The sequence below is a fragment of the Urocampus carinirostris genome, chromosome 8, assembly GCF_059441175.1.
Source record: "Urocampus carinirostris isolate Australia breed hairy pipefish chromosome 8, RoL_Ucar_1.0, whole genome shotgun sequence".
Taxonomy (NCBI): Eukaryota; Metazoa; Chordata; class Actinopteri; order Syngnathiformes; family Syngnathidae; genus Urocampus; species Urocampus carinirostris.
Genome location: NC_142356.1, coordinates 29,158,461 through 29,175,090, shown reverse-complemented (window position 1 = coordinate 29,175,090; position 16,630 = coordinate 29,158,461). Strand labels below are relative to the sequence as shown.

Below are 16,630 nucleotides of genomic sequence, written 5' to 3'. Positions count from 1 at the left end.
ATGTACTTGCATGCGCATCATGAACGAAGAAAGGGAGGCTGCAATTATGACAAAGGAGATGTGCAAAGAAAACTGCTCCAAAATACTAAGTAAAAAAAATAACTATCAAAAGAAAAACATTGAGGGCAAACCAGACCATCCATCCATCTATTATCTGCACCGCTTATCCTCAGTAGGGTCGCGGGGTGCTGGAGCCCATCCCAGCTATCTTCGGGCAGTGGGCAGCTGAATTTTATTTGGGAGGCACTCATGAGTGACACCTTATTTGGTGGTAAAGTTTGAATGTGATTTAGGAAATTTATAAAAAAAATCCCAATCTTGTGCAACTATTACTATTGTGAAAAGGGGCTGTGTTAGCTTTTTATCCCATCACCTAATTTTGCGCACATCTTACCTGGGACATTTGTGGGCGCAAGTTGATTTCTCTCAAGTTGACTGAGAGTGGCTCTAGGTTGTTGAGCAGCTGGCACAGCAACACACCATCTCTCAAGGCCTGAGCTAGGTCACACACCTACCCCACCCACACACACAGCCCCCACAATTACTTATGCACAGCTGAAAGCTAAGCTAATGGCATATGATGTAGGCGTGGCCTTACCTGCGCACTATCCCATGTGACGCGGTGAGTTTCTGGCAAGACACGGCACTCGATCAGCCATTTTGCACACTGGCGCCACAATTCCATATTCAGGTCTGCTATGGTCCTTTTTTAAGGGCTCAATTCTGAAATTGGACCTATGGAGAGGGTCACTTGATTGACATTCTGTGCGCAGAACTGACGCCAACCTTTACCTGCATCATTTTACTTCATCTTTAAGTGTTGCTACAACCACAATCCTGCCTCTTTGATTGATGGCAACAGAATAGGGTTATAATAGTACAATAATTTTTCATTGTGTAACTTTAAATCAATGCTTATCAATTATCTTTTGTCATGCCCCACCCCCTCCCACCCTTAGGAAGAAGAAAACCTATTGCGACCCCAACAAGACAAGCACGACAAATATTAGTCTAATATATAAAATTGTTTTAGGAACCCCCCTGCACTACTGACTACATTAAGTTCTGCATGGACAATGTTGTTCCTATAAAGACTGTACGCTGCTATGCCAACAACAAGCCCTGGATCACGAGAGACATCAAGTGCCTTCTGAACCAAAAGAAGAGGGCCTTTAAAAATGGTGATCATCAGGAGCTAAAACGAGTACAGAAGGAGCTCAAAGTCCAGCTCCAGAAAGGGAAGGAGCAGTACAGGAGGAAGTTGGAGAAAAAGCTGCTGAACAACAACATGAAGGAGGTGTGGGAAGGGATGAAAACAATTACTGGCTGCAGCACCAAGCAGGGTGTGGCTGTGGATATAGATGTGGGGCGAGTCAACCAGTTGAACAACTTTTTCAACAGGTTTGACCACTCCGCCTTATCCTCACCCCTGAGTTGTGCAGCTGTCCTTCCCCCTCCCCCTCTGGACACTAGCATGGAAAACATCCCCCCACTAAAAATAACTTCAGCCCAGGTGTGTGGGGAGCTGAGAAGGCTACGAACCAGCAAGGCAGCTGGTCCGGATGGAATATCCCCCCGACTGCTGAAAGCCTGTGCGTCTGAGCTGGGAGACCCTCTACAGCGCATCTTCAACCTGAGCCTTGAACAGGGGAGGGTCCCTCAGCTGTGGAAAACATCCTGCATCATCCCAGTCCCAAAGAAATCAAGACCAGAGGAACTCAACGACTTCAGGCCAGTCGCCCTGACATCACATGTGATGAAGACCATGGAGCGGCTGCTGCTGCACCACCTGAGGCTACAGGTCCGTCACGCCATCGACCCACTGCAATTTGCTTACCAGGAGAAGGTGGGAGTGGAGGATGCTATATTATACATGTTACACCGATCCCTCTCTCACCTGGATAGGGCGAAGGGGGCTGTGAGGATTACATTTTTGGACTTCTCTAGTGCCTTCAATACCATACAGCCTCTGCTACTGAGTAGGAAATTGACAGAGATGGGAGTTAGCTCACACCTTGTAGAATGGATTACTGACTACCTGACAGGCAGACCGCAGTATGTGAAACAGGGGGGCTGTACATCGGACACCGTGGTTAGCAGCACAGGATCTCCGCAGGGGACCGTTCTCTCTCCGTTCCTATTCATTCTATATACATCGGACTTTAAGTACAACTCTGAGTCCTGCCATGTGCAAAAGTTTGCCGATGACACTGCGATCGTGGGATGTATCAGAAACGGGCAGGAGGAGGAGTACAGGAAATTGATTCAGGACTTTGTCCGATGGAGCGACGCAAACCACCTGCACCTAAACACCACCAAGACCAGAGAGATGGTGGTGGACTTCAGGAGAACCAGAACTCACCCGGTTCCTGTAACCATCAAGGGAGAATGTGTAGAATTTGTCCAGACCTACAAATACCTGGGTGTGCAGCTGGACAACAAACTGGACTGGACTGCCAACACAGAAGCTCTATGTAGGAAAGGGCAAAGCCGACTTTACTTCCTCAGAAGGCTGGCCTCCTTCAACATCTGCAAAAAGCTCCTGAAAATATTCTATGAGACAGTAGTGGCAAGCGCCCTCTTCTATGCGGCAGCGTGTTGGGGAGGCAGCGTCAAGAAGAAGGATGCCTCTCGTCTCAATAAACTGGCTAGGAAAGCGAGCTCTGTTGTGGGCAAAGAGCTGGACAGCCTAACAACAGTAGCTGAGAGACAGGCACTGAAAAAGCTGAGGTCAATCATGGACAATCCATCGCATCCGCTTCACAGCATTATCTCCGGACAGAAGAGCAGTTTCAGTGACAGACTGCTGTCACTGTCTTGTACTACGGACAGACTGAAGAGATCTTTTCTTCCTCATGCCATGAGGCTCTTTAACTCCACCTGGCAGAGTAAAGGCCCACATTAAACCACACCACCTACATTGAATATTACCGAATCTTACTGCATTATGTATTCTGTGTAGCACTATTTAGTTACTCTATATAACATGCTAAAGTGGGCATTTGCACGTCACACTGGGTATTTGTATATTGTATTCTTTTGGCTTTATTATTGTATTGTTCTCAGCTCAGGGATGCTGCTGGAAATGTGAATTTCCCTTAGGGGATGAATAAAGTATCTATCTATCTATCTATCTATCTATCTATCTTAGCATTAAACAACCATTATTACCATATAATAAACTACAAGGAAAGAGATATGGATCAACTTACAATAAAAGTAGCCTCAATAAATGTAAAAGATTAGCAAATAGATTTAAAAAGCCTTTGAAATTGAAAAATAAAATACACATCCTTAAACTAAAAACCTTTTTGACTGACCAGGCTTAACCACAGTGATAGGGATGGCAGCAGATGGCCTCAGGATTTTCAGCCATTGAACCACACACTGCCTGTGTGGTACCACCAAATAAGGAAACACTTCGGTCTCCTTAAGTCCAAAATCAAGAGCCTGCAGCTGTCACAAAATGCTTCAACGAGGCTTTTAACAAACACAAGACAGTTTGATCACATTACCCTGATTTTAGCAGACCTGCATTGGCTCCCTGTTTGCTTAAGATGTGATTTTAAGGTTCTGTTGGTATTATACAAAATCATGCCTGGACTTGCTCCCTCATATCTTTCAGATTGAATTCCAGACCGGAGCCTTCGTCTGAAAATGCTGGTCTACTAGTGATCCCAAGAGCCAAGAAGAGAACTGCAGGCCCGAGAGTGTCCTCCATTTGGGCCACCATGTTGTGGAATGCTCTGTCCCCTGAGATTTGATCTGCAACCTCAGTGGAATTGTTTAAATCTAGGCTTAACACACACTCCTATTCTATAGCTTATTAATGACCTGTATTTCTTGTTGACAATATCTGTGTATTATTTTTTTTATTGCAACATCCATTGCAGCCTGGTCATTCTGGAAGGGGAATACCTCTTATGCGGTCCCTTCTCAAAGTTTCTTCCTTTTCCTCATGTTGAGGTTTTTGAGTTTTTCCTTGCCCTCATGTAAGTTTTAGATAAGGGAATGGTGTAATAATAGTCTGTGGTCCGTGCAGCCCTTTGAGACTTTTTGTGATTAAGGGTGTCACAAACAAACGTGACTTGACTATAAATAGAGGAGTAAAAACAACTGCAGAACAAAACATATAGGTGAGAAATAAAATAAATAAGTATGATCCATTAAAAGATTATAATTTGCACAGATCAAAACAAAATAAAATTTATCAATTATAAGCCATATAAAAAAGTGGGTCTCGAGCCTTCTTGAAAAAAATAGCAAGGGTCCCTGCAGATATGATGTCCTCCGGCACGCTGTTCCATATGTTAAAACCAAAATGGCTGAATACTGCTTCACCATAGGTTTTCATCCTCACCCTAGGAACGGTCAAAATGCCTCTGCCAGGGGATCTCAGGGACTGCGACGGCTGATTTAATAAAAGCTAATCAGACAGATGGGATGGTCCAGGGCCATTAAGACATTTAAAAACTGATAAAAGCACCTTAAAATTTATACCGAAACACATAGGGGGCCAATGCAGCAATTTTAAAACTGGTGTAATGTGATCCCTATCCCCGGTCCCCGAGTTTGGTATTAGCTGCAGGCTAGCAATGCTCTGTTTGGGAAGACATTACAATAATCTAAAAGAGAACACATAAAAGCGTGCATCAATACCGCTGTGTTTGCCTGAGAGAGAAATGGGCAGACTCTGGCTATATTAGATTTAGATGCTAAAAAACAATAGTAGCTATTTTTTTATATTTGGGTAAAATTGAACTGAGAGTAGAAAATAACGCTCACGTTTTCAATGCATTACAAAGGTCTAAAATCTTGTGGTTGTGGTAAAGGTTTCTCTCTCTCTAACTTTTAGGACCAATGACCAAAACCTGTTTTGTCCTGGTTGAGCTGTAGGAAGTTCTCTGCCATCCATGACTTAATATCTGAAATGCATTTTAAAAGGGACTTGGGTCATCAGGGAACACAGCAATGCACAGCTGGGTGTCTCCAGCGCAACTATGAAAGTTGACAACGCGACTGCTGAAGACATCCCCAAGGGGAAGCATATACAGTTTATTAAGCACTGGGCCTACATATAGATATATACTGGTACATATACACATAGATGCGTATACAAAAAGGAGTGGTTCTCATGCCTAAAATCCAACAGCTTATGCTGTCAGCACAGTCCTTTAATTCTAAGTACCTGGTTAAAGTCAGATGCGGGAGATGAGGAACAGGTGTGGGATCCTTCTGTTCGTCTTTCGGTGCCCTCTGGAGTAGGCTGGCGTGCTGGATCCCAACAATTCTTAATGTTTTCCAATTCTTTGAAAATATTTAGAATATGAAATATTGAATGACTCACTTTGATGCATGAATATCTTTTTCTGTTAGTATAAAAACAGGTTTATATACAGTTAGGCTTTTAATTTATTTGCGACTCCAGGGATATTTATTGTTTTATTTATTTTTATTGTAAATGATCCCAACACTATGTCTTGTCAAGTCGTATTTACTTGTATGGGATTGGTTACATTTCGCTACAATGAAAAAAAACAATTTTTTCTCATGGAGGAAGCAGTGCAGCTTATTTTACACTTCCAATTGGTGCTACAGACAAAATTGAAATGAAACAACAACCAGATAGATAACTAAAATGAGTATAATAACATTAAATAAGAAGCAAATAATCAAATGTATTGCTTTGATCCCTTGGTGTCTTACTATGGTCTGGAGGCCATTTGTATTTTACACCAAAAACATGTCTGGTGCACCATCAACTGTTCTAACTATTGACTATAAGAATAGCCTATTTACAAGGATACAGTAGTTTTTTCTCATAAACATTTCATTTATACATTGAAATATTTTTTAACTTTCTGCACTGCTTCATGGTTCAAATTGCAAACATAATAAATTGTTAACACAAGAGATTCCAAGTACAGTCATAACTTGCTATCACCTTGCTATTACTCCTTCATGAATTTGTGTTATCCATTATGTTCTGAATTCTTCTTTGCCAGAGTAAAAATTTGTAAAAGAACTTTTGTAGTTAACCGATTTTACCTATATTTGATACTTTTCAAAACGTACGTGCAAAATGAGGGATTACTGTAATTGCCGTTAAAAAAAAGACTTCGGTCTGGATGGATGGATACCACTTTTGTTCCGAAGGGAATACGATTTTGGGCTTATGTGTAAAATGCTAAACTCACCTTATTGAGTGCCAAGGCATCATAAAAACACTTATATTGATGTACTTCATAAATGAAATAATTTAAAACAAAATCAAACTGGCCATCATTCCATATTATTTTACACAGGCCCAAGAAGGATCAAATTGGTGTAATAATATTGATAGAACCACGTAGAAATGTATTGGAGGTGCATAATAAACCATAGCAGGTAATGCAATCTTGAAGCTTTCATAGTAGGGGTGAAGGGTCAGGTCCAAGGGGTTTATTATTTCCAAATACAGTGAACTTACGTTTATTGTGAGGGTTACGGCCCCAAAACAACCCCACCATAGCCCAAATCCGCAAATTAAAAACTTTTAAACAAATAAATACTCGGTTATACATTGAAACAAAAGAACGAACCCATTTTACAGTACTGTATACTGTATTATGTACCTGTAAACATTCATTCATTTATTTATGTATTTTTTATCAATACCTACTCTATGTTAAGCCAATCAGAATGCAGAACACAATCAATTAAAATACTGTGAATGGGGAACCGCTTTATAGTGAGGGATCCCTGTATTTGTTTTTTGGGTTCAGCATGGCGTGTACTATTAGTCCTCTCAAGTAAATGGAACCCTTTAGATTTATTTTTTACACACCATGTGATAGCTCTTTTTTACTCCACAGGTAGCGATACTAAAAAATGTCATGTCCCCAGATTGGACAACAATTCAACGGAGATAAAATAGCCTGTGTATTAGAAGGAAGCTGTTAACGGTAGAAGTCTTCTGGCTGTCTTTCGTTTCCTCTACCTTGTCCCAAAACCTTTTTTCCACATTGAAATTTCTTGCTCGGCACAATTGTAAGACCACCAAAAAGGAAAGCAAAAATAATAATTCGTCAACAAGATTACCTTCAGAAAGATCCTCGTTGCGGACGGTTGCCGCTTGTCGATGACTTCATTGTCACATTCTGCCGTTTCGCCTCTGTTCCGCGGTGGGTGTTGTACGGGGCCGTCACGACACTTCCTTTTTCCTGTCACACGCAGTCGCATTCACGTAAATACAGGACTGTTGCTGGAGAAACATGAGCGACAAAGTAAGGTGTAAAGTGAATGGATGAAGTCAGATTTGTAGTTTGTAGACTCAACTTTCCGTAAGATTCATACGATGAAGAAAGAAAGGGGAAGTTGCTAAAAAATAAAATAAGAGACAAAGCCTTATGCTTTCAGTCAAGACAATCTTGATTTGTCCTTCAGAGGTCATGGTTGCTCTGAACAGTAATCATACATACCATTATTTTTTTCTATTAAGGCAGAATTAGGGAGCACGGCAGGGCAGTGGTTAGCGCATGTGCGTCACGGTTCTGAGTTCATGTGATCAAACCTTCCTGTTTGGAGTTTGCATGTTCTCCCCATGCTTGCATGGGTTTCCTCCGGGCACTCTGGTTTCCTCCCACGTCCCAAAAACATGCATGTCAGGTTAATTGGCCGGTCCAAATTGTCCCTAGGTGTTAATGAGCGAGCGAATTGTCTGTCCCTGTGTGCCCTGTGACTGGCTGGCAACCAGTTCTGGGTGTCCCCTGCCCACTGCCTGAAGACAGCCGGGATGGGCTCCAGCACCCCCGCGACCATACTGAGGATAAGCGGTGCAGATAATGGATAGATGGATGGATAGAAGGTAGAATTATGCATTGAGAGATAAAAGATTTTAGATTTGTTTATTTGCTGACTTCATCATCTGATTCTTATACAAAATCAAGTCAATATATATATTACCTAATCACCATAAAACCTGTTTTTAAGACACAAGCAAAAATAAAACTTTTTCAGATATTATTAAGTTTTTCAAACAAACTCGCATTATTTCAACACTAATAATCAGTTTGAATTTGCTTTTTTTTAGTGGGGTGACATTTGAGTACTATGAAAACAAAACCCTACAGCTTAAGAGCTTTTTCCCTTTTTTTAGATTTTACTTTGACGGACTGGAACAATCTTGACTTGTTTTCGTAAAACAAAAATATATGAATTCAGGTAACAAGTACGCTGTTAGTCAGCCCCCGTGCCGCGGAATATAAGTAGTTCAGTCAAAGTGAATCCTTATGATATTTGGAAAAACAAAGATTTTGAATGAATTATTTCTTTTTCAAAAATCGAGATTGCAATTTTGCAAAAATCAAGTGCAATTTCAGTTTCATGTTGTATCTTTTCAAGTTCAAAACTTTTGACCCAAACGTAACTCCATGGAGTGTAAGCTTCCCTAATTAATCTGCAACTTTATCCATCCTGCAGTATAAAGTGACTTCTTCTTCAGCCTTGGCAAATACACTTTTAAGTCTCAACACTGATTAGTTTTTATGCGCCCTTACATACTGTACAATCAAGTGCAGCTGAGTTGAAGGATTCGATTAAGTCAACAATGATACAATAATGACTTTTGAATTTAGGCTCATACCCTCACACTTAAGTGTGTATGTTACTCAGCTCTGACACGTTGACAGCTACATTTTCACACGCACACACACCCTTTTACTCATCTCTCACATGCCGGGATCCGCCTGGACCTGCTTTCAATCCCCACCATTCCATTGGTTGGTGGTGTTGCTCTGGTCCAAAGCCATTGGTTTCCCCTGCGAGAAGAAATTTTGAGGGACAGATAGTAAATGATAAGTTGCACTTGGGAAAGCTGGAGAAAGTAAAGCATCGCACGGAAGCGCTCTCAGAATTTGTTGGTGACTTGTGCCGACAGGTAGGTGCCATATTTTAAAGCAAACCACTCAACTACTCTCCAAGCGAGTTAAAAATGATAATGCTGGTTACTCTTTTCTCCTCTTGATCATCTTTGTCTGCTTGGATCAGGCATGAATAATCGCTCAATTGCCTGGTGGCTGCGGCAAATCGGCCTGCCCCAGTACACCAAGATCCTGGAGAGCGAATATTATGGACTGGAGGTATGTCAAAACTAACACCAGATTTTATTGTACTGTTTGTAACACTGGTCAGCAAACCAGTGGCACTGGAGCCGCATGTGGCGCTTTAGCGCTTCCTAGTGGCTCCATGGTGCGTTTTCAAAAATGTTTGATAATTAAAAATGATATGGCTTCTGTAGGGCACGGATCTCCAATCTGAGAGCTACTTTTTGGTACTAATTAGCGCAAAGGGCACCCAGTTTGAGTTGTACTTCTAAACTATCAACTTGTACTGTTGGTACATTGTTATTATGTAATTGGTTGGTTGGTTGGAACCCCTAACCGCTAGGGCTGTAGGGGCACCATTTCCTGTGGTGTGTATTAGGCAAGTACAACCTGGTGGTGGTCGTCCCTCTCCAGGCCAACATATGTTTCCACCAGGTTTATGTTTGGAAGTAAGGCTAAACAGACTCACTCAACCACTAAAAAAAATTGTTTTACTAGAAAATCACATTGACCCGGAACTGGTGAAATGTTTTCACCACAGGTCTGCGGGCACTTCTGCTGTCCTTGGCTGACCATGGTTTCCACAGGCAGCATGTTGGAGACCCCTGTTCCAGGGGTCATTTGTGGCCTGTGGTGCACATTTAATTGTGTGTTCCGCTGTGTGTTCAAATTAGACATAAAAAAAGAATGCCTACAATATGCGTAAAAAAAAATTTTTTTTGAAGGATTTTACCTTTGATCTTGAAAACTAAAGACATCAAATGCAATTTTTGACTTTATAATGAAACATGTAAAAACAATTTGAAGGTCATATGATACTGTTTGAAATGTATTAAAGTGTTCCATATTAAATGTTACCAATAATCAAGCAAAAATGTGTGAAATTATTTAACAAAAAAGCTTAAATAATTATGTTTTCCTAAATGATAGACACAACAAGGTAAAATGGCGTTAACATTTTCAAAAAATTGTCAAATCATTTAATTCAATTATTTGTCACACGTTTTTTTTCAAGTATATTTACATATATATATATATTTATATATATATAATTTTTTTTTTAATTCAGTAATATTATACACATCGTATACATTCATTCATTCAAGTTCTTAGGTGTCAGAAGTTATCAAATATTTTTCTGTAGGAAAATTAAGAACTTAAATATTTTGCTTTATCAACGACAATGTATTGTAAAATCTTACAGGGACAAGTGTGTATTATTTACCAAAAACTATTGATTTAAAAAAAAACAAAAAAAAATGATTTCAAGGTGGGGTGCATCGTTTGAGGTGTCCTCAAAAAATTGAAAGTAGAATACTTTCTCTGAGTCCAAAAAGCCTTTATATTTTTTCCCTATTTTACCTATCTGCTTTCATCTTACTTTTAGCACTGCTGTTCAGGGATTCGCTGCACATTAGGAAGCAGAAAAGGGGGGTAGAGGGGTGGAGATCGATTTCATGCCCGTCTCTTGGGTTTTTTGTTAGTGTAGCCTGAAAATGTTAAAAGTAAGAAAAGGCCTGTTTCAGATACAATTCAAATGCTATTAGCCACCCTAACCCCCCCAAAAAAGATGAAAAAAGAAGAGTATATTAGTACTTGAGGAATGAGCTGACTTTAAGCCAGAAGATGGCGGCAGAAAGTCATAAAATTAGAAGTAGCGGACACTACTTTTAAATAAAAAGTAAAAATACATGAAACATCATATAAACCTACCTTTTTAAAAGAGTGATGCTGAGATATTTGGAATAGTTTTACATAACATGAGCCTTGACTAGAAGTAGCTGGCATAGTTGTCTGCTATATTGCTTCTACAGGTACCCAAAACCAAAAATCTTGCGAAAGGCTGGGCAAATTAAGAGAAAAATGGTGCAGTTTGGTCACATAGTAGTTCATATCTTTCCGGTGTGCTTTTAGCCCTCATTTTGAGTAGTACAAAACAATACAGCGGTAACTCCATGTCAAAAAATGCACACTGTCCCTTTAACTGTAGCTAACATTTTATGATGATGACATACTGATTTTTTCTGTTATGTTCCCCGAAAACAAGATGAAGTAACCCATTGCCACTTTCGATTTTAGACCAAATATTATTATCCTCATGTTCTATTTTTCGGACTTTAGGGTCTATTGAATGCAAATGACCATGAGTTGAAGGAGGTGGGGATCGAGGACGTGTCTCACAGAGAAACAATAATCACCGAGCTTCTGAGGCACCGCCAGAAACTTGACCCTCACTTTGGTAAGGCACTTTTTACATCCCATTATTCCCTCAAATGTACTTGATTAACGTCAATAAAAATGATTGAGTAATTCACGCCAATTTTAATGGATTTAATGACTTTATAATAAAGTTCTGTGGCGGTTATGTTGAGTAGCGCTTCTGCTACCATGACACCAACAATGCAACAAGTATATGGTTGGTTTGTTGGATCCCTTAACCACTAGGGTCATAGGGGCACAATTTCCTATGGTGTGCCTTGGGCAGGTAGAGCCTGGTGGCGCCCAGCCCTCTCCAGGCCAATATATGTTTCCACCCAGTAGCTTGGTCATCGTTAAACTTGCGTTTATAGACTTTATCTAATTACAATAAAAACAACAATAACATATTTATTTGTGTATAACGCACATTTTTTCAGACCTAAAACACTAACTCAAGGTTTGGGTCGCATTATATACAATCTTTAACGCATTTTTGCAATGATAGTGCAGTTGGAAAGTATCACTGACCATATTCGCAAAAAAATTATATGCAACGGGAATCAAACCTGTGTCGCAACCGTGAGTGTGCCACACCTTTACTACTAGACCACCAGGGACATAGATGACAAAGATTTGATCTCATAACACACTTGTTATTCAAGGTACCACGGATGAGGATGAAGAAAACAGAAAGTTGTCCTGAAATATATGAATAATCGAAAAAAAAAATTAAAAAAATGAAGATGATAGAAACAACACTTTTGTGTATCTGATGATGAATCATACTTTGGAGGACATGAAATAAATAAATTTAAGTTGTTTTTTGTTTTGTGTCCATACTTTACGTTGTCAATAGATAATTTTAATCATGGAAGCACATATTTAAAAAATGTTTGTCACTTACAATGCAAAATTTGAGTTGAGAAAAATTGAAACAAAATTTGATAGCGATTTTAGTTAAAAAATTAGGGGTGCACGTTATACACATAAACACATATACATTACCCTCTTAGTTCTACCTATCACAACACATAAGAATAAATGTCAAGAGGAATGAAGACTGCACAAAATCCTGCAGCACAACCGATGATGAATTAGGAAAATTGCCTTCATTACTTGCCGAGTTTCCACTGTATGTAAGATTTTAACAAGCAATCTTTTAAGGCAAAGTAAGGGGCCGGTCACACAGACATTTGCGGCTGAATCACGGCCAGAAATTTCTGCCTTTGAGGCGGACGCTATTGGACGCATTGAGATCGCCATACAGACGAGATACAGCGGTGCTCAACACGAGGTCGGAAATTCGCGCACGGGTGGCAGAGCGAAACTGTTAGGCGCTGCTCAATTCTTCAGAGCGCTGATACACAGCCTTTCACGAGCGTATTGAGGCTGAACCTCGGCCAGAAATTTCTGGCCGTGAAGCAGATGCTGTTGGGCGCTGTTGGACGTTTTGAGACCGCCATATAGACGAGATAGAGCAGTGCTTTACTCGCGGTCGGAAATTTTCACGTGGTTGGCCGCGCTCAAAACTTTTGAGCTGCTCAAAAGTTTGAGCACGTGTTAAACCGCGTGCCGCACACATGGTCAACACGAGGAAATGACGCGGAAATGACGCGGAACGACGTGCTCTGGCCGCGGCCAGGGCGTGCTTACACATGGGTAGGACAGGAAATTTCAGCGGGTAATCATGGGTGGAGCATGGTAATAGTATGTTCTGCGCCTGTATCGCGGTGTTATTACGTGAAATTAGCGTGTTACGCGCGTGACGGTCAAACGCCTTTCTCCGCGTATAAACAGCGCGAATGCCGAGCACACGTCAGTTGTGCTCGTGACGTCAAGGGGGTGAACATGGATCCCCGTCAGCGTAGTTTCTCTTCATTTCGAATAAATCTTTCGGTGCATTCGCAATGGTCGCAGCAAGGCTTTAATGCTAGGACCTTAGCTTGGCCTGAGATGGAATAAGAGCTTGCTCTGTCCACTCCACGCATCGGCCCGGTATTGCAGTACCTCCGGGAACGGTGCATTCGCAATGATCGCAGCAAGGCTTTAGGGCTAGGACCTTAGCTTGGCCTTTTGGCTGAGAGTAAGTGTACCGGCTCCTAGGCTTTGTAGCGTATTATGAACTGACCGATAACGGATAATGGATAATGAATAACGAAGATAGAACAATAACCCTTAAAAACCCCAAAACCCCTTTTGGCTGAGAGTAAGAGTCCCGGCTCCTAAGTTTTGTAGCGTATTATGAACTGATCGATAATGGATAATGAATAAAGAAGATAGTCCATTAACCCTCAGGTGTGAAAAGTGAACGCAGGGTGAGCAGGAAGTACTCCTTGGGCTCATCCATGGATTTGGTGAGTATGAAAATCATCCCCTTCAACAATTGTACTCAAGTCAGCTAATAGAAAAGGATGATTACCTTTCTTATGTAGGTAAAGCCAAGCAAAGATCTGTTCCGTCAGAGCGTCCTTCCCCGCCTCCACCGCGCTGACAAAAAACATCGCCTCTCTGCATCCTGCTCGCAATTGCGGCCCATGGAGAAGGAACACTCTTATGCCACGTTGGACAGCTTTAGAGAAAGCAAGCGGAGGTAATGTTGAGGCAGGCGCCTGCACAATGACAACCTCCCAAATCAGAGCAGCATCAAGGGTCAGTTGTCTTTTGCACATAACTCTGCAGTGGTACCTCTCCTTACAACCTTAATTAGTTTCAGGTTCATGCTTGTAGCTCAAATTGCTCGTGTAACGAACAAATTCTCCCGATATAAATTAAAAACTAATTGCTCCAATCCTGTCCTCCTAAAAGTATACAAGAATCGGAGGGAAGGGAGGGATGTATGCAAGGAGGAGTCACGGAGATCACATACCGGTTAACTTATATATTTTCTATGAATTGTATACGTTTTTTGATCATTTTGATCACAATTCCTATGTGGGATTTTCCTTTCTTTTTAAAGACCGATATTTTCATGCACATTTAACTCGGATGGTCTCTGTCACTGGTAGCAGATGACATCGTAATTCTTATGTTGTCATGGTATTTAACATAGTGGTTCTTGGTATAAGTAAATAGGCGCTGCATTGTGTTTGTAAAGTTTTTCATTGCTTAATCAGGAGGATTTGCAATCTTTAAAAAGGGGGGCAACTGGCAAAGGTTGACAGGCATGAGATTGAGAGACTGTTGATGATACGTAAGCAATTACGGTCTACTTGAGATTAAAGTTACTGTAACTTCAAATGAACGTAAAAAGTTTACTGAACAATTTTTAATTTTTTTGCCTGTAGTCGTTTGCATACGGAAACTGGACTAGCTGATGCTGGCAGTAAGCAGTCACAAGCGGTGAGCGGTCTCTAGTGGTATTTTCTGGGACTGCTATGAAATGGGTTTTCCCACATATGGCGAGCAAGATTTTTGTTAAAAAAATAAATAAAATCATAAACCGAAATTATCATGTTTAGAGTTGGTTACATAAAGATGTATTGTACCACTGTAACATTCACCATGGGCTGTTGAAAAAGTAGAATTCTGGAGCCATAATAACCGAGAAGAAAAACGTTTTTAATGCAAATATCTGAAGTCCACCAAAGTCTTGGGACTGAAAATGTCCCAGTATGAATAAATATGAAAAAAAAAAAAGAATAACAAGCTTTAGACCAATATTTTGAAACCTTTGTTGAGACAAAGCGCACTTTTTTGCGAATTAAAATATCTCGAAGCACACTGTAGACAATGTTTATGTATATATATATATATATATATATATATATATATATATACTTACTACTACTTACTTATTGCTCCAGCGAAGGTCGGGGGGTCCCGTCCCTGTGCGTTGAGCCGACCAGATGAACCAGGTTTTTCCAATGCTGGCGGTCTTGTGCCAGCTGTTCTGCATCCTCTACGGCAACTCCGTGTTGTTGGAGGTCGCCCGCAACGACGTCGAGCCATCGAATGCGGGGTTTCCCTCGTGGTCGTCTCCAGCCTGCGGCCTTTGGGTCAAACTGGAGAATGGCTCGTGTCATATATATATATATATATATATATATATATATATATATATATATATATATATTTTTTTTTAATTATTATTTTTATTTTTTTAACTGATTCTTTATTTATTGTGGTCATTGTATCTCCGGGGGTAATACAGGTTATTCATTTTGCTAATAATTTTTACTGTAAATTAGTTAAATGGTAAATGGTCTGTATCTCGATAACGCTCTTCAAGTCACTAAAGACCTCCCAAAGCGTTTTACAGAGTGTTTCACACTTAGCCATTAACACACACACCGATAGCCAGAGGCGGCCATGCAAGGCCTATCTGGGGCATTAGGGGTTTAGAGTCTTGCCCAAGGACACTTTGACATAAAACTCAGAGGAGCCAGAAAGTGAACATGCAACCTCTCTGTCCTAATACGAGCACTCTACCTCCAGAGCTACTGCTGCACCATTTCCCATTTTTTTTAACCTTTTTTTTTTGACGATGTTTATCTAATGTTTTCTAGAAAGATTAACCAAAACAATAAATAAAATGAGCAAACAAATTATCTCCCAGGGGAACAAAATTTGCTTAACTATGTTCTAACTTGTTACTCTTTTTTCTTTAGTAAAATAAGAAAATCATTAAAATCAGCAAAATGGTGTGCCAGATTTGTACCTTGTTTTTTTATTCTTTTTTTGCAGAACAATCTTAAATAGCTTAAGTTATTAGAGCTATTGTATTTCCTTATGAGCAGATAATTAGTATATGAAAATTGTAATCTACTGCTACCTACAGGTATGTATGAATGTCACAGTTAATCAGCTGATCACTTGAAGAAAGCAAAGATAATGAACAATGGCATGCTTTTTTGTAAAGATAATGTTGGGCATTGTCCTGCAGCACACTAAACAAGGTCTCAGGGCACAAAAGTGTCCCCGGCGCACTGGTTAAAAAACACTGCTTTCAACCATTTGCACTGTGCTTTTCATGGGTAACTCAGTGTGCTTTAGATAATTACAAGTACAGTACAACAATAATTAGATATATTCAAAAGTAACTAAACAGCAGCGAGCTTAAAATTAGTATCAAAAGAACATGACGATGATTTTGAAAAAAAAATAAATAAAAATAACCGTTGGACGCATAAGTGGGGTCCAAATGACCCCATTGGTTATTATTCTTTAAAATCTTTAAAAATTAAAAAAAAAATGCTATATTGTCACATTCCAAGTATTCCTTATAAAACATGTTTACGACATGAGGCCATTACTATTCTTATTTTCCCCCCACTAGTTTTCGACCCCACTCATGAAAGTGTGTAAATACTGGTAGGTCATGCATCAAAGGGTTAAAGAAAGATTGCATT

At 40.2% G+C, this 16,630-nt stretch overlaps 2 protein-coding genes across 9 annotated transcripts in view; one reads left to right on the top strand and one right to left on the bottom strand.

Moving 5' to 3' along the window:
• vav1 (vav guanine nucleotide exchange factor 1) overlaps window positions 1-16,630 on the bottom strand; it is a 45,449-nt gene that overhangs the window by 24,995 nt on the left and 3,824 nt on the right. For 4 of the 8 annotated variants that reach the window (XM_088342239.1, XM_088342247.1, XM_088342241.1 and 1 more), the window contains 6 exons: window positions 13,702-13,851; window positions 8,694-8,798; window positions 7,081-7,243; window positions 5,189-5,307; window positions 599-735; window positions 395-511 (listed from right to left, as the gene is read on the bottom strand). In XM_088342239.1, coding sequence (XP_088198365.1) covers window positions 395-511; window positions 599-685 — 204 coding nt within the window. In that variant the 5' untranslated portion in view covers window positions 686-735; window positions 5,189-5,307; window positions 7,081-7,243; window positions 8,694-8,798; window positions 13,702-13,851. The remainder of the gene's footprint in view (window positions 1-394; window positions 512-598; window positions 736-5,188; window positions 5,308-7,080; window positions 7,244-8,693; window positions 8,799-13,701; window positions 13,852-16,630) is intronic. The other 4 variants (XM_088342243.1, XM_088342244.1, XM_088342245.1 and 1 more) reach the window with 4 other exon arrangements.
• The window catches only part of sh2d3a (SH2 domain containing 3A), a 30,312-nt gene continuing 22,544 nt past the window's right edge, over window positions 8,863-16,630 (top strand). Inside the window, exons 1-5 of the mRNA XM_088342249.1 lie at window positions 8,863-8,917; window positions 9,028-9,119; window positions 11,205-11,322; window positions 13,578-13,636; window positions 13,715-13,872. Coding sequence (XP_088198375.1) covers window positions 9,030-9,119; window positions 11,205-11,322; window positions 13,578-13,636; window positions 13,715-13,872 — 425 coding nt within the window. The 5' untranslated portion in view covers window positions 8,863-8,917; window positions 9,028-9,029. The remainder of the gene's footprint in view (window positions 8,918-9,027; window positions 9,120-11,204; window positions 11,323-13,577; window positions 13,637-13,714; window positions 13,873-16,630) is intronic.